The sequence below is a fragment of the Artibeus jamaicensis genome, unplaced genomic scaffold, assembly GCF_021234435.1.
Source record: "Artibeus jamaicensis isolate MK-2021 breed Jamaican fruit bat unplaced genomic scaffold, CSHL_Jam_final contig_1998, whole genome shotgun sequence".
NCBI lineage: Eukaryota > Metazoa > Chordata > Mammalia > Chiroptera > Phyllostomidae > Artibeus > Artibeus jamaicensis.
Genome location: NW_026521407.1, coordinates 16522346 through 16540946, shown reverse-complemented (window position 1 = coordinate 16540946; position 18601 = coordinate 16522346). Strand labels below are relative to the sequence as shown.

The following is an 18601-nucleotide window of genomic DNA, read 5'->3' as shown; positions in this document are numbered from 1 at the left end:
TGAAAAAATTACTTATAAATTATGATTCCATTTATATTAATTAAAGTATGTCCATTTAAACATGTAAATTACTAGAAATTAAACTCTAAAATGCTAGTAGTATTTATTTCTAGCTTATAAGATTAACATTTTTGTTTCTTTATTCTTTTCTATATTTTATTAAATAAACATTTCATGTAAAAATGAAAAAGTGATTTTTCAAATTATTTATTAAATCCAACTCCAAGCACTGTTTCTCCATCAAAGAAAAAAATAGAAATTAAAGTTCTAAGTCTCACTACTAACTTTTTGTTAATTACCTTGGAAAGCTACCTCACGTTGAAGCTAGTAAGAATACGTTTAATCATTAGGCCTATCTATATTTCCTTTAAAGTATAATATTCTAGTGCTGACTGCAAGAAGATTTAAATACTTTCTCGGTACTTTATTTTGTGCAACACTTAAGGTAGACAGACACTGTCTACATAACATTACTTAACACATCCAAGAACATTTTCCTACATCGGAGAATTAACAGTGACAAGTGGCAGTCACAGGCTCAGCGTATAAAATGTGACAGACATCAGGTAAATAACTTACTTATTTCTAGAAACAAACCACCCACATATCCCATGTGAAGTACAATGATACTTAATAGAGGAGACTGTCTAGTAATATAAAAATTTAATTCACTGAAATTTTACCCATGTATTGAATTCATAAGTAATAACCCCCCAAAAAATGTTGTTACTTAAGATATAACAAAATCAGGAAGACCTGATTCCAGAAGAAAATCTGTTTCTACAAAGATCTGTGTAAAACAAGAAATGCATTCTATTTCCCCAAAGGCAGTAAATGCACACTTTCTCCCCAGTATCTACCCACTAAAGGATAACTTTGCCAGAACCAGACACACCGATCTTCAGGATCATACACAGAGAATGCACTGTGCTTTCCTCTCTATTCCACTTGAAAATCTTCTAAGCAAGTAAGAAGAACTGAAACTAAATGAAATCTAGAATAGTTTATACAATCTCCACCCCAAATATTTTAAGCTTGAATACAGGCAACTAATAGAATTCTATACATTTTAACCACAAGATTGCATATTTACATGTATTTACTGCATTAACTATTTAATGTTTACGACTACTTCAATACTTTATCACGTTTACCAGAGCTTGCTCTAAACTATACTGTGAAAAAGAGAAACTCCTCATCAGTCCTACTCCATTCAGACACCACATCTTCAAGGTCATATGCAGGCACTTAGTGCCTTCTTGTGCTCTTCCCCCTGCATCCTGGGATGATTCAGGTAAAGATAATCTCCCCAGAGTCCTCAGCCATTCTAATTTTCACTATTCCATCTCCCATACCTCTCAAGTTTACTGTCCATTAGGAAAATTATAAATTGAACTGAGTTAATATAATAACAGATGTTGCTAATGAATCCTAACATTTCAATGCATTAATCCTCGAAGGAAATATATTCACAAGTGAATAATACCTGTACTGAAGAGAAAAACTACTGTGAAAATGTAGGGCCACATAAAGACAATATTTAGGTAAATCAAGCCTTCTCTGATTTTATTAAATTTACTAAATGAAATAGACATAAAATTTGTACTTAAATGTACTTAAATATTTTTCCATCTTGACTGAACTGCTCTTGAGATTTGTGGAGAGGTGAGCTGTTGTGCTAGAGGGCAAGTGTCTGAATTTGGGCCAATACAAGTTTCTGAATTTGGCTCCACATATAAACCTACTGGGACGTAATTCAGTCTACATATTTAGATGCACTACATGTTGAATTACAACCACCAAAATGTAATTTTACATAGGAAAGCTAAGCATAATGCTAGTCAAATGATGGATTTTAGTGTTTATCAACAACAGCTCTACTGCCCCACGTGTCCAATGACCTATGCTCGACTGACCAAAATTTGAGAAGCCTTTCCTCCATTGTTTCCAAGCCAAGTACACCGTAATATGGTTCCTACATAACACAAACATAAACACACATGCACCTCTACCAAGCATCTCTATTAAAATAAGAATGCACACAGCAAAAATGCTACTAGTTATCCAATTTTCACTTGTGAGCTAAAAAAGATTCGAATCTGAAGCAAACAAGTTATTGATAAATTTATCCACTGGCAAATATCCCATTTTCATCTATATTTATTGTATAGAATCGATATTTACTTATTAAATACAATTGGCTTATGTTGAAAATAATTATTTCTGCTCTAATTTTCCAGAGTGAAAATAGAGTATAATGTAATAACCTGTGTTCACAGGCCATGCTATTTTTTTCTCTTTTGTTCTTTTTAATCCTTACCCATGGATATGTTTTCTTGATTTTAGAGAGGAAGGGAGGCAGAGTGAGAGATGGAGAGAGACAGACAAACATCGATCAGCTGCCTACTGTATGTGCCCCGATGGGGGACCAAACCCACCACCTAGGTGTGTGCCCTGACTGGGAACAGAACCCACCACCTTTTCGTGCACAGGACAAAGTTCCAACCAACTGAGCCACCCAGCCAGGGCCTCTTGTTCTCTTTAATGCAAATGAAAACCATTGAAATGGCTTTGGTCATGATTATTAAAGAACTAAGTAACAAAATCTCATTTTTCCATGCCTAGGTTCAACAAATGAAAAGTTAGTGAATTACGACTCAAAAGTATGGTTAGAAATTAATTTGTAAATAATAATTGTATTCAAACAACACAGGGCATGATATATTAGTCTGTAAAATGGCAAAACTAAACATTAATTTGTACAACAATGAGAGCAAATGGTATAATAAACAACCACTTAATGATTCTTTATTGTTTTCTGAAGAAAAGGATTTTATTCCCCCACAATTCTGTATTTAAGTACATTTTATATCCATATACACTGAAAGAACCTTTCTATACTACCTAAAATTTTCTTGGACACTTTGTGTCTTAAGTGATAGCAAAAAGTTGTAAGTACCAGTCAATTACATTTTGTTGCAAAAATCACTTCAATATTTCATGCTTCTCTAACGTGCAGCTTTGATGGAATTACCTGCATGATCACAGTCAAAAATCTTATTTCCATAAAAAACTATCACTGCATGACTACTCTGCCATGCAAAATATGCTAGAATTTCAATTAAATTTTATGTAAATCATATTTATATTACTTCATCATAGTAGCTTTTAGAGGTACACACCAAAATCAACAACATTTTTACATACAAAACTTAAAAAAGGATGTCTTTCTCTTAATGTTTAAGATGTGAATGGTTGAAGATTTTTCAATTATTCCTTAATTTAAATGGTTTCTCCAAAAGGCATAACTTCCAAATGCCAATGCAGAGTTAAAGATTTTGATATTCTCAAAGTTACTAATACTTTACAGACACCTTTTCTTAAGAATAATAAAGTATGATACAGATACATAATAAGCCTTAAAAAATACCTGAGAGGTCTTGCCTGGGGATTGCCTGCTTCTACATATGGATGTAAATAATCCTTTATGTAGAGATCAGCAGCACTATTAGAATGGGTGCAAATGAGAATCCTGCTGAAATAAATGGTGCAAATAAAAAGAATGATAAAACACAAAACTATTCAAGCAGTATAATACCAAAAAAAAAAAAAGCAGTGGCCATCTTAACATACATTTCCTCAACCTACTCAGTAACCTCTATCATATTTTTAAATAATGCTTTTAGTAAATTATATTACTCTTTATTCTATAAAGAAAATGAGATGCCTAAAATTATTACTAAATCTAACAGTAAATGAAATTACATTTAAAAAATACAACTCTTTGGCTCTAACATATATCACAATTCCTTAACAGACTTGGAGTTTTGCTGGCTATTTAAAAGCTATCATTCTCTATGTTGTCAATTTTTTAAAACAGTTATGTTTTAAGAGAATTCAAATTTTAGTGCTTTGGGTTTTGAGTATGGGTCTTTTTCTCTATATTTTAAAAAATTTTCACAACCTGGACGAAAACCATCTTGCGAGCCCTCCCTCTGTATTGACAACAAGGATGAAGGCCATGCCCTACTGATGAGACCGGGCATGCAGACCACCACCTCACCTCGTCTCCTGCTGCTGGAGCATGTGCTTTACAGCCTGGGCCAGCGTGAACGTTTTGCCTGTTCCGTAGGGCCCAATGATGAGAACAGGAGGCAACTGTATTGAAAGTGGGGTTGTAATGGCCAGAACAGCCTCTTTCTGTTTTGCATTTAGTCGAGGATCCAACTGTTCATCCCACTGTCTATAGAAAGTAAACATTTAAGCTATTTTAAACAAAGGCATCTTATTAATAAATAGAGCACACCATATAAGTATCATGGACTTCACTGAACCATTAAAAATGCTGAAATACCATCTATAAAAATAAAAGCTTATTCTAAAACTACTTTTTAGAAAATTACCCAACAGAGTTGGTATAAGATATTTTACTATGTGCAAAAAGATTTTGATAAGTAACCTAAAGACATCACACGCTGTTAGTCTAGTTTCTGCCATGTCTATATACAGTAATGACAATGTCTCTAAAATGTAGTTTCCCTCTGTGATATAAAAGCATCAGATAACTCTTTTTCTGGTAATAATGAAGCAGTAGTTTCTTTGCATAGCAAATAAAATGCAAAAGGAAAACTGATGTCCAAATTCTAATCCACTGAAAGATCTCTTTGTAAAGTTGAAATATGGAAGAAAGAAAAAATTTGTATGTCCCTGGTTAAGAGAAATCAAACTTTACAAAGCTCTTAATTTAGAAAATAGAAGGGGGTTTTTTTAAGGCCAAACAACATGAAATGTTTTCTAACATTTTCACACACACAAATGATATACATGTCATATTTTTCAGGGTACAGAACACCTGTCATGGCAGCACAAATGGCTGCTGTAATTAGATCCAGATTCCCAGTGTCCCTTCTATGACTTGGCTAAGTTTTGAAGACTTAAATGGACAGCAGATGCTGAAAGGGATCAAACCAAGTGGAGAATCAACAGCATTCTTTCTCACAACTACAATTAAAATACTAAATATCGCAACAACTATGGTAAAAATGATAGAGATGTGAACCAAAATAAAAAGGGTGTGTAAAGAGATATAAAAAACTTGCAAAGTGCCTACAAAATAGCCCTGAAATAGAAGGACATGGTATAGTGAAAATTCCTTCTCTGTGAGGTTGTGCTCTACTTACATCAGAAGGTAGTTACTTACGGGAAATCTTAACACTTTCAGTTTTAAAAAATTATTATAATTTGAAACAAACAAAATTCTCCACAAAAAAAAAAGTAAACCTTTAGAAAACAAACATTGGTCCCATAACATGCCATTGCTTATTTTTCAAAAATTTAAAATTTTCTAAGTAAAAAACAAAAGGAGTCTGACCAGCGACACCAGACATCCTGGAAGCTGTTCACTAAAACACAAGCATTTTCCTCCAACGAGTTAAGCATTAACCAGCTTCCTTACTCACAAGCCTGCCAGTCCCCAGCAGGTTTCACCTGCACAGGAGGAAGCTGCTTTAGGTGATTGCTAAGTTCAGATCTAACAGAGGTAGCAGACACTATGGAATGGTTACCCCCAAATCATCCACAGCACCCTTTCTGCCTTTTCTCTACTGAGCTGTAACACTCCATTTCTCAGCTTCCTCTGCAGGAGACCCAAGTCTGGTCAATAAGATGTAGAAGGAAGTTCCTCAGAAGGGTTTCTATACCCGATAAAACAAAAACAAAGCCTCAGTAGAAAAAAGCGCTTCCTGTTGCTTTTCCTCTTCCTTCATCTGGCTGAAATGAGCTCAAGGTAAATAAAACTGCAGCAACCACCTTATAACCAGGAGGCAACAGGCAACAAGAAAACCAACACGCTGTGCATGGCAGAGAGGAAGGGAAAACCACGGTCCTGATGGCACTACTGAGTCCCCCTGCACCAGCCACGGACCACCCACCTCTGGGCCCCTATCTGTAGCTGTTGAAGCCACACTTAGGTCAGTACACTGTTACTTGTACCAATACCTGATTACTATGATTCCATTATACCTGACTTCACAGTTCCTTCATCTGTGCACGGAAATAACGACACCTGCATCAGATGATTATTGTAAAGATCAAATGAGATAGTGTAGACAGGCTGTTTAGTGCTCAGTCACTGTTTGCTCCTCTTATTATATTTTCTGAGGGTGTCAGAAAAATGAGATAAAACCTGAGCAGTACACTTCAAAAAAACAAGAAAAAGGTTTAAAAACAACCTCTAATCTTTCAAATTCGGGGACTTGAATGAACTTATTAATGAAGAGACATTAGACTATATATAAAAGTATAAATCTAAGAGGTTACTGACAGATTTATGAGTATAATTCTAAAATACGTCAATATTCCTTTATTTACATAGCTAATTCTACTTCTCAATTGTTTCAATGTAAATAAACGTTTCAGAATAGTACAGGAATTTTAACAATGTTGGTCTACTCTACAGTTTCTGGTTATGAATGATGAATATTCATAGAATGCCAAAGAGTAAAACATGTCTTTATTTATTGTGTCACCTACTACATAAAGGAAAGAAGATTTATAATATACATGCTGATAAGTCATCTGATTTTCACAATTTAAAACAGAATAAAGTGTCTTCAAGTTTTTTCTGAATGTTATTTTATTCCCTATACCAAATTAATTCAAAAAATTCTTTTTTTCTTGGTTTAATGCATTGTTATAATTAATTCATATACTACATGCCCAAGAATAATTTCTCAACTTCATTTATCTATCTATATTCTACCTTACTCCAGAAAAGACTTTAAGTGGATAATGATTTCTCAGTATGTTCCCAGACTCAGATGCATTTTGATTATTATTTATAAGTATATAACTACACTCATATAAGTATACTTATGGTGTAAGTATAGTATGGAAAGTTTTCTGCTACTTGAAGTTTTCTTAGTTAACTTTTACAATTGACACTTGCAGTTAGGGGTATTAAATACATTGTTATATACTATATAAATACTTGTATAATACTGTACAAGTATTTACTTGATATGCTGACATAGCCTAATACTGGCATGGCCTCACACTTAAAATCCTAATTTCTTCTTTTTTTTTTAAAGATATTGTTTGTTTATTTTCAGAGAGAGGAGAAGGGAGGAGAAAAAGAGGAGAAACATCAATGTGTGGTTGCCTCTTGCTCATCCCCAACTGGGGCGTGGCCCGCAACCCAAGCATGTGCCCTCACTGGGAATCAAAAAGGCGACCTTTTGGTTTGAGGGCCAGCACCCAATCCGCTGCAGCATACCAGCCAGGGCCTGAAACCCTAATTTCTTCTTAAATTAAAAGTCGTATTAATTTAAACATGTCATGTATTAATAATGTGCAAAGTCCTTTCAGAGATTCAAAGACAAATATAATATAGTGTCTTCAAAAAGTTCAGTGGGAGCCCTGGCTGGTGTGGCTCAGTGGATTGAGTGCCAGCTGGTTCAAATCCCAGTCTAGGGGACATGTCTGGATTGCCGGCCAGGTCCGGGCCAGGTCCGGGCCAGGTCCACTTGGTGTGGCCCTGGCTGGGTAGCTCAGTTGGTTAGAGCACTATCCCAATATGCCATGGTTGCAGGTTCCATCCCTGGTCAGGGCACATACAAAAATCAACCAATGAATGCATAAATAAGTGGAACAACAAATAGATGTCTCTCTCTCTTCCTAAAATCAATAAAGATTTTAAAATAAAAAATTTTTTGAAAAGCAATGGGTACTAGACCCATCAGGGGATCACTTCATAAGTTATATAAATGTCTAACCACTATGCTATACCCCTGAAACTAATATAACATTGGATTCCAACTGTAATTGAAAAATTTTTAAGTAATAAAAAATTTTTAAAGTTCAGAATCTAATGAGAACAGCAGAAATGTGCACAATTGACAGAAATTAATTTGAGAGAAATTGTACTTGGAAACAAAATTGACTGAACCTAGCACATAGCTGGCACTCAATAAATATTTGTTAAAATAATGAAAAAAGTATCTCTTTCAAGTAATAAATAAAGACTTATCTACTTGAAAGAGAAGAGTATTTTAGTAGGCTAAGTCTTGAAAGATAGATCTTCAACAGATCAATATTGAACAAAGATAATTCAGGGAGAAAACATCACATGTGAGAAGACAGGGCTGGGGAGGGGAAATGTGGAGTTTAATGGGTATAAAGTTTCAGTTCTGCAAGATGAAAAATTTCTGCAGACTGCACAACAATGTGAGCACACTTAACACTACTGAATCATACACTTAAAATTATTAAGATATAAATGTTATGCTATACAGATTTTACCAGAACTTAAAAATTTTTCATTTTTTAAAAGACGAGGTGTCAAAGAAGTGTAGGGCAAATTAAACGAATGTCAAGGTAATTCAGTATGACAAGAGCATGGGGATTTAGAAGGAAAAAGAAGGTGTCAAGTAGATAACAGTAAAAGAAACTGAGAAGATACTGTTGGAAATTGCTGTCAATGAGACCACATAATTAAGTTTGGTACCAGGCTGCTCAAGGCTTTATCTGCATATCCAGAGGAAGCCTTCAGAGGTGTATAAGCAGTGACATGAAGTGAGTATTTTAGCAGACTCACTCTGAAAGAAATACAAGGGCTGGCCCAGAGAAGAGACAGGGACAACAGGACCAGAGACCAACTAGAAAGGACTGAAATAGTCCTGCTCTAAATTAAGCACACGCTGTTAGAATAAGAAAGGGAAAGATGCAGAAAAGCTGAATGGAATGACAACTGAAAAGATGTTCCTGGATTTTGACAATTAGTAGATCGGTAGCTACTTTCGGGAGAGTGAGGAAGTAGAAAACAGATTACAGAATGAATCAATAAGAATACTGGAAATATGTAACTATTCATGCTAAAGATGTTGGCAGTGAAAAGAAAAATGCAGATAGAATAGTTAGGGTAAGTGAAAACAAGGGAGAAATTATTTGGTGCTGGAAGGCATATTTTGTCTTGGTCCGTTTTTATGTCCCATCGACACTTCCTGCAGGATGCTCTGTGCTCATTCTTCCTCCCAGCTGGATGCCAACACTCAGGGTGACCTTGGAAACCACTTATTGAAGACACCAGAGCCCCCATCAGAGATGGAAGAGAACCACCATGACTTGATTGACACAAGTGATAAATAAATAAGCTAATATTGTAAAGAGCAACTGAGATTTATAAAAAGAAAAAAGATGGGAGTACACTGAGCAGGGGCAGGAACCAAGAAGATAAAACCCAGTGATCAGGGTAAAAAGAAAGATGTAGTCATGCAGGCATCACTGCTGTTATTCTGGAAACAACACAGAAGTATCGTATTTAATTATACTGTGCAAAGACGAGCCAAATAGAATTTAGCAGAAAAATATTTAGACAACCATTAACTTAAGAATAGTTTCTGGGACATGAACTAAAGGGGGGGAATGTGGATGGGAGGGGGTGTGCAGAGTGGAGGGGAATGAACAGGGGTAAATAGGACAACTGTAATGGTATAATCAAAATATATTAGAAAAAATGGTTTCTGAAGTGATATCGTCTATGATACTTCCTCCATTGTGATAAATTATAAAAAGTCTTCTATATTCAAAAATTAGTTAAAATTAACTATTTGAAACATTGTAGAAAGGCCCTAATTTCCCCATTCAATTTCTACTCAGAAACATTCCTTAACTGCTTGGCATCCTATGAACTTACGGCTGTTGAGAAAAGAAAGAGAATTCATTTGGACTCTGAGGAAAAGTAAATAGATGATGAATCTCAAATATTTCATTCTAAGGGTTCTTACTCTCCTTTCTCAACTAATACAATGTCTCCTGAAGAACAGAGAGCAACTTTGTTACAAAAGCATGCCTGAGTTATTTGATACAGATATTTAATTTAACATTAACATAACTTCCTTTAATGAGATATGTTTTTGTACCTGTTGGGACTCCAAGGTATGGTTGGAGTCATAGTGATGTCTGGAAATAAAATCCCATTGTCCTTGATCCTGTCTAGTGCATAATGCATTTCACAGAGGGGTAATCGATTTAATTGAAACTGAAGTTCAACCTGAAACACAAAACCAAATGTTTTTAAAGCATTAAAGTAAATATCAACACTTGCAGCTCACCAGAATACTCTGTGAAGATAATCTTTTAGGGGAGGCCAAGTTTAGAGATTCTTTTAAAGTACAATTATATTCCGACAATAATTAAGATGGCTAATATTTGCTTAGTTTACTTCATGTCAGGCACTATAATAAATGCTTTACATAGATTATCTCATTTAACAGTGCCAATGATGTATATGCTATTATTAACCTCATTTTATACCTAAAGAAACTGAGGACTTGCAAATTAACCTCTAGAAAACCATTATCTGATTACAACATTCTATGCAGAATACATCTGATACAATCAGCAGAACATCTGTGAAATATCTGTTGAGTGATAAAAACCAACCCTAAGACACTATCAATTTACTATGAATAAGTCGTGTTCACCATTTTATGGCTAAAAAGAAAAAAGATTAGCTTTCCAGTTAAATATGGCAGACTGAACACACAGTTCACCTAAGAATCCACAGAGAACAGGAACACATACAACTTCAGATGAGAACTGTCCTAGGAGGTAATTTAGTTTCTTTTCATCTGTTCTTCCATCACTGATTTAAAACTCTAATCAGAAGGCTCGACTCCGTATAACAAACTGGAACATTTCAGATGTTACTTAGATGAAAGAGATTCTATTTTCTCTGAAAGTTGCCAGAGCCCAATCCCCGCCCCCATCCCTGTAACACTTAGGGCTCTGTCAAAAGGGGAACCAAACCAGAAGAGTGACAGTTGATAGGGAGACTAATACCACACTTAACCCACCTGTGTGTCATGATCAGGCCGAAGATTAAGTTCTTCACAGCATTCCCTGGATATCCTTAAAAATATATATTCTTTTGTTTTTTCTTCAATAGTAGCTTCATAAACCTTCTCTTTGGTTCCCTGGGTCTGTGCTAACTTCTCTTTAGGAACTGGTAATAAATAAACAGCATTGACTTTGGTCATCACCAGCCGTCCAGCCAAAGTATCTTCAGAAAGTGTTTCAGTAAGCTTAAAGCGACCAAAAAGCTGTCCATTCTGAGCATACTTTGCACCTCCAGAAACTCCAGTGAGCATGAAGCTTGCTAGAATTTGCAACTGCACCTTAAGGTTGAACCTAAATCAGAAGTAGAAAATGAGTTTGAATATTTTACATTAAAAAAAACTTTAAAATGAGGAGAACAAAAGAAAATAATAAATCAAATATAAACACACAACAAATTAAAACTTCATTATCAATTCCACTCCACTGAGCTATAAACTACATACTATCAGTCTGCCTTTAATCCAAGCTGGGAAAAAACAAACAATCTCACATTCAGTAACAAGACCCAAGCTAAATTGTGTTGAAAAATACACACACTTTTAAAAGTATGAGAGTTTAAAATGAAGCCAAGTACAATGTTTTTAGTAAAATGAAGTATTACATACAATTAGTATGAAAGTGTTTGACCACACCATTGGGAAAATAAGACTTTACAGTTACCTAGAAGCAAATGCATTGCATTAAAACTACAATAGACTTTTATTAAACTGATACTCTCCAAGTAGATTTTACCAAAAAATTCTAACCATAAAATTTCTCTCTCAATACCATTAATGAATAACATCCAAAATAAATTTCCATTTATGGCTACACTGAGGCAGATCTCATGCACAAATTAAAGAGAATATATGTGAAAGGAGCACAAAGAATCAAGATCCATTTACATACAGTCACGTAATATAAAGTCAAAGGAAAATTTAAACTAACTGACAGGTCTTCTCCTTTGGCATTGTAAAATGGTGCTAAGACAGAAGACAATGTGGTAAGAATGAGAATATTGTGTATTTTCTCTTCGAAGGTTTAAACATTTTTTTATTGCCATCCGAGGACATTTTTTTCCATTGCTTTCAGAGATAGAGATAGATAGATAGATAGATAGATAGATAGATAGATAGATAGATAGATAGATAGATAGATGATAGATAGATAGATAGATAGATAGATAGATAGATAGATAGATAGATAGATAGATATCAACCTGGTTGTCCTCTCCTATGCACCCTGACCAGGGAATGAACCGCAACCAGAGCATGTGCCCTGACAGGGAATCGAACTTGAGACCTTTCTGTTTATGGGCAGGTCAGAAGGTTTAAACATATTTGAATGAAAATATTAAACTGTTTAAAATCTATATATCTGCTTGTAGAACAAGGCGACTTTAAAAAAAATCCTCACCCAGGGATATGTTTACTGATTTAGAGAGGAAAGAAGAGGGAAAGGGAGTGGGGGAAGAAAGAGAGAAAGGGCCATCAACGTGATAGAGAAACAGACTGGGTGCCTCCCATACACGCCCCAACCAGGGATTGAACCAGCAACCTAGGTGTGTGCCCTACCTGCAAATCTCTGGGTATATGGGACAGTGCCCCAACTGAATCCTGGCCAGAGCAGGAAAAGAATACATTTAATGGTACTAATGAATTGTTTTCTTTTCAGATCTTTTATATACATGATGTCAAGAATGTCATAATTTCTTAGAAAAAGAAAAAAACTTTTTATAGATCTGTCTCCCTTAAAGGTTTAGAAACCTTTAGAAAACAAGAAAATCTGTTGGCTCAGTAGTGACTAGCCTAGAACCTAACACTTTAAAAAAGAGTAAATTTTGTTCATTAAATAATTTCACATGTTTATAATAATCTGAATTTTTTCCAGTACCATATTTTCATTTCAACTACTTTACATTATTCTTCAACAAATTTGTGAAATCCTGTAATATTTTTCTCAGCTAACTTGGACAATATATTTGTATTAAAGTTTTACTGTTATATCTGTTTTAGAATTTGTCATCCCCAAACACCTGATCACAATTTAGCAGGCATAAAAAATGAATCTTACAGTATTAAAGCAATAACCCTCAACTTCTGAGCAAGATGGAGGTTAGGTAGACACACTTTGCCTCCTCATACAACCAAAAGAAGGACAACAAATTTGAACACAAAAAATAACTAGAACTGCCCTGGCTGGTATAGCTCAGATCGAGCACAGGCCTGTGAACCAAAGGAAAATCGCAGTTCAATTCCCGGTTGGGGCACATGCCTGGGTTGGAGGCCAGTTCCCGGCAGGGGATGCACAGGAGGCAGCCATACATTGATGTTTCTCTCCCTTTCTCCTTCCCTTCCCCTCTAAAAGATAAATAAATAAAATCTTAAAAAAAAAAAAAAACCCAGAACTGCCAGAAAACTGAACCACATGGAAGCCTGACAACCAAGGAGTTAAAAAGGAAACATCCATTCAGACTGGCAGAGGAGTGGAGACAGGCAGCTTGGGTGAAGAGGACATGTGGCAAGGCAGTGGCTGGTGGACCGGGCAGTCCCACCATTGCCTGCAGATAAACCGGGAGGAATAAATGGGGAACAAAACAAACTGCACAACCCAGAGTTCCAGTGTGGGGAAATAAAGCCCCAAAACCTCTGGCTGTAAAAATCTGTGGGGTTTGCAGCATGGGAAAACTCCCCTCACAGGAGAGTTCACTGGAGACACCCACAGGGTCCTAGAATGTACACAAACCCACCCACATGGGAATCAGCACGAAGGCCCAATTTGATTGTGCGTAGCTAGGGAACTGACTGAAAGCCAGCTAAGAACTGAGCAAGCAGCACTGTGCCCTCTCAGACCCCTCCCCCACGTACAGCACCACAATGCAACAGAGTGGTTTGCCCTAACCTGGTATAAATACCTAAGCCTCCACCCCTTACAACACAACAGGCAAGGAGATGAGAAAAGATGGCCCAAAGAAAAGAACAGATCAGAGCTCCAAAAATAGAACTAAATGATGAAGAGACAGTCAATATATCAGATGAAGAGTTTAAAACATTGGTAATCAGGGTGCTTACAGAAATGGTTGAGTATGGTCACAAAATAGAGAAAACAGTGAAGGCTATGCAAAGTAAAATAAAGAAAAATCTACAGGAAACCAACAGTGATGGGAAGGAAAGAGGAACAGTCATGAGTGGAAACCTTATTTGAACAAATAATAAAGGAGAACTTCCCCATTCTGGCAAAGGAAATGGACTTCCAGGAAATCCAGGAAGCTCAGAGAATCCCAAAGAAGTTGGATCCAAGAAGAAACACACCAAGGCACATCATAATTACATTAGCCAAGATTAAAATGAAGGAGACAATCCTAGAAGCAGCAAGAGATAAGGGAACAGTCACCTACAAAGGAGTTCCCATCAGACTGTCAGCAGATTTCTCAAAAAAGACCTTGTAGGCAAGAAGGGGTTGGAAAGAAGTATTCCAAGTCATGAAAGGCAGGGACCTACAACCAAGATTGCTCTATCCAGCAAAGCTTTCACTTAGAATAGAAGGGCAGATAAAGTGCTTCTCAGATAAGATCAAATTCAAGGAGTTCATCATCACCAAGCCCTTATTATATGGAATGTTAAAGAGACTCATCTAAGAAAAAGAAGATAAAAAAGATGAACAGTGAAAAAAACAGCAAACTCACAGTTATTAACAACCACACCTAAAACAAAAGCAAACTAAGGGGACAGCTAGATCAGGAGAGGAACCATAGAAATGGAGATCACATGAAGGGTTAGCAGTAGAGAAGTGGGAGGAGGAAAAGGGGGGGGAAAGGCACAGAAAATAAGTAGCATAGACGGTAGGTAGAAAATAGATATGGGGGAGGGTAAGAATAGTATGGGAAATATAGAATCTAAAGAACTTGAGACACGTGTTCATGAACTAAAGGGGGGAAATGGGGGAGGGGTGTGCAGAGTGGAGAAGAATGAAGGAGGGAAGTAGAACAAATGTAATGACATAATCAGTAAAATAAAAAATATATTTTAAAAAATTCTTGAAGTAGAGTCACTAGAAAATAAAACTACTGAGTAATACAGGTTTTCCCATAGAATATTATATATTCAAGATGCAGACATTATAGGCTTTCTAGAAGTTACAAATACTAATATTTATTTTTTAAAGATTAATAGGCTAAAACTAAACTAGTAAATTCTCCTAAGTATCTAAAATAATATGTATTTTCAAAATTTAGTAATTAAGAAATACCAGAAATAGAAAATAGATCCTACAATTAACCAAGATAATTCTAAATAAGAATAAAAGCCATCTTTCCATGGTTGTACATTCGAAATCAGCAGTAAAGCCTACATAATTCCTAACCTTTTGGGGATTGGTAGACTAGTAGCCGGCCAAATTTCCAACCAATTTAAAACCACACTTCAGAGGACTTCCGCCAAGATGGAGAAGTAGGTGGAGGTTCCACCTCACCTCTGTGCACAACCAAATCTAAGAACAACTATTTTTAACAGCAGTCACAACCAAGCCACATGGAAAATCGACAATACGGAGTCCAAAGGACAACTAGATACTCGGCTGGACCGGTACGAGGAGCGAGGCCAGCAGCGGAGCAGGTTAGCAGGAAAAAATTCCCGGGGCGGTGCGCGCAGGCAACCGAGGGCACTGATCGCCAGCGAGCTGGCTGCCGGAGCGCACACGGAAGAGGCGCGGCGGGTCGGGTCGGTCGCGCGCATTTACGTGCGGAGAAACCAGTGAGAAGGGAAACCCGCGCGGGTGCAGCAGGCTCGCAAAATTAGGATCGGATAAGCAAGCCCGAGGCGTTTGAGTGACTGGTTGCGCTGGGCTAGCGGAGAGGAACGCCATTGCTCCCTCTCTGACCCCGCCCCCACACACAGCGTCACAAACCAGCGACCTGGGTCGCCCCGTCCTGGTAAACAACTAAGGCTTCGCTCCGCTCACTTAACAGCGCGAATAGACTAAAAATGGCTCTAGGACAACTCAGAGCCCCAGAACCGATAGACCTAAGTGATGAAGAAATAGCCAGTCTTTCAGATGCACAGTTCAAAACACTGGTTATAAAGATCCTTACAGAACTGGTGGATTTTAGTCACAAATTAGAGAAACATATGGAAGCTAAATTAATTGAAATGAATGCTGATACAAAAGATATCAATAGTAATGGAAAGAAAATTGGGATTCAAATCAAGGGAGAGAACCAGACGGAAGAAAAAAATGACCAAACAGAAAGGAATGAAGAAATGAGAATTCAGAAAAATGAGGAGAAGCTTAGGAACCTCCAGGACATCTTTAAACGTTCCAACATCCGAATTATAGGGGTACCAGAAGGGGGGAAAGGCACAACCACCAGTTGAAAAATTATTTGAACAAATAATAAAGGAGAATTTCCCCAAGATGGCAAAGGAAATAGACTTCCGAGAAATCCAGGAAGCTCAGAGAGTCCCAAAGAAGTTGGACCCAAGAAGGAACACACCAAGGCACATCATAATTACATTAGCCAAGATTAAAATGAAGGAGAGAATCCTAGAAGCAGCAAGAGCTAAGGGGACAGTCACCTACAAAGGAGTTCCCATCAGACTGTCAGCTGATTTCTCAAAAGAGACCTTACAGGCAAGAAGGGGCTGGGCAGAGGTATTCCAAGTCATGAAAACCAAAGAACTACAACCAAGATTGCTCTACCCAGCAAAACTTTCATTTAGAATGGAAGGACAGATAAAGTGCTTCTCAGATAAGACCAAATTCAAGGAGTTCATCATCACCAAGCCCTTACTATATGAAATGTTAAAGGGACTTACCTAAGAAAAAGAAGATAAAAAAGATGAACAGTGAAAGGACAGCAAACTCACAGTTATTAAGAACCACACCTAAAACAAAAGCAAACTAAGAGGACAGCTAGATCAGGAGCAGAACCATAGAAATGAAGATCTCATGGAGGGTTAGCAACAGGGGAGTGGGAGGAGGGGAAGGGGGGAGAAGGTACAGAAAATAAGTAGTATAGACAGTAGATAGAAAATGGATAGGGGGGAGGGTAAGAATAGTAGGGGAAATACAGAATCTAAAGAATTTGAGACACATGTTCATGAACTAAAGGGGGAAATGGTGGGGAAGGGGTATGCAGGGTGGAGGGGAAAGGAGGGGGGAATAGAGCAAATGTAATGGCATAATCAATTTTTAAAAAAAAGCTTAAAAAAAAAAGAAAAAAGCATTGTAACTATATGTGGTGCAGGATGTCAACTAGACATAAGGGTCTAAAAAAGTAGGTTTATCATTGTTCATATGAAAAATAATAAAATAATTAATAATTATGCAAGGAAAAAAAAAACCACACTTCAATTAAAAACATATGGTTCTATCAATGTTGAGTGTAACTTTTAAAAAATTTCAAAGCTACATAGTGAATTTCACTTCATATAATTTTTTATTAAATGAACAACAAAGAAACCCAACCAAGGTAATAAGCCAACCCTCGTTTTACAGAGGCACAAAAACAGAACCAAGGTATAGCCGATAGAGGCCTCACCATCTAACAGTGAAATGTGTATTCGTAATAGCCTGTCATGCCAGCTGTCAGCACTGAGAAGCCACAGCAACCTAATTAAGCATGCCACTACACGGTTTAATAAGCACAATAGCTCCAGCCAAAGTCAATTTCATTTGAAATGTGTATCTTAGAATGAAACAGATTTCACTTCACGATAGAAGCCTATCAATATGTACCTGAGGCCCACTGAAGTCTTAAAAAATCTTTGAAAGAACTCAGAAGCATTTTCTAAAACTTAAATTAATGCAGTATTATCTTACCACCTCCACTTATCTCACAATAAAGCTTAACTGAAAAGAAATCTTAATTCTGGACTGCTTTGAAAAATCATCTCTTTCTTTAAAAAAAGATAAATTTAATTACTAAATCTAGCCTCAAGGTAAAACAGATTTTGTCTAATCTTGAGAGGCTTCATTCAATCTACTTTTAAGAAACGAATGCTAAGGTGACCACATAAAAATATAGTCCAATCCTTATCATTAAAATGTAAGAAACATGTAAGAATTCCCTTGGTACTACTTCCATGATTAGTAATATTCTGCTTAAACTGTCAAAGATCACAAATTACCAACATGTTCTCTGGAACCTGGGAAATATCCTACCAATCATGTGGTAGGACTGCCCACAAAGTCTCAAAGAGGCATATTTCGATGCACAGAGAGTACATTACTACTGTCATTACACTTCAAGGAACAAGTCCATTTACCCATATACCATTGTCTACTGGTTTTAAAATGGGTCTTGGCCCACGAAACACTCTTCACCATTCTGAAGGAGACTTGGTTTTGCTCTGATGACTGGCAGTGCTTGAGGAGATGAGCAAAATCACCCAATCGCACTCAGAAGACCACGGCCCAGGGGCCAGATCCAACCTTCAGCCTGGTTTTGTATAGTACTCTTTTTGTAAAAAGAGTGGTTTTTACAAAAAAAAAAAAAAAAAAAACATAGAAAATATGCAACAAAGACTGTATAAAGTCCAGAAGGTCTGAAATATTTACTCACTGGCCCTTAACAGAAAAAGTCTGCTGATCCCTAAACTAGAGCACAGTTTACTAGCGGCATAGAGACCGCCCCCAAATCTATTTTTAAAAATATATCCCAGTTATGGTATTTGTGCTTAAAGAATTAATCAAATGTGAGTTAAATTCAAGGCAACATTAAAATGCA

The 18601-nt window shown here is 36.6% G+C and overlaps 1 protein-coding gene across 8 annotated transcripts in view; it reads right to left on the bottom strand.

Annotated features, from left to right (window-relative positions):
- HELZ (helicase with zinc finger) overlaps nt 1-18601 on the bottom strand; it is a 145708-nt gene that overhangs the window by 68070 nt on the left and 59037 nt on the right. For 7 of the 8 annotated variants that reach the window (XM_053655530.1, XM_037128028.2, XM_053655538.1 and 4 more), the window contains 4 exons: nt 10854-11187; nt 9918-10048; nt 4064-4243; nt 3431-3535 (listed from right to left, as the gene is read on the bottom strand). In XM_053655530.1, coding sequence (XP_053511505.1) covers nt 3431-3535; nt 4064-4243; nt 9918-10048; nt 10854-11187 — 750 coding nt within the window. The remainder of the gene's footprint in view (nt 1-3430; nt 3536-4063; nt 4244-9917; nt 10049-10853; nt 11188-18601) is intronic. The other variant, XM_053655534.1, reaches the window with a different exon arrangement.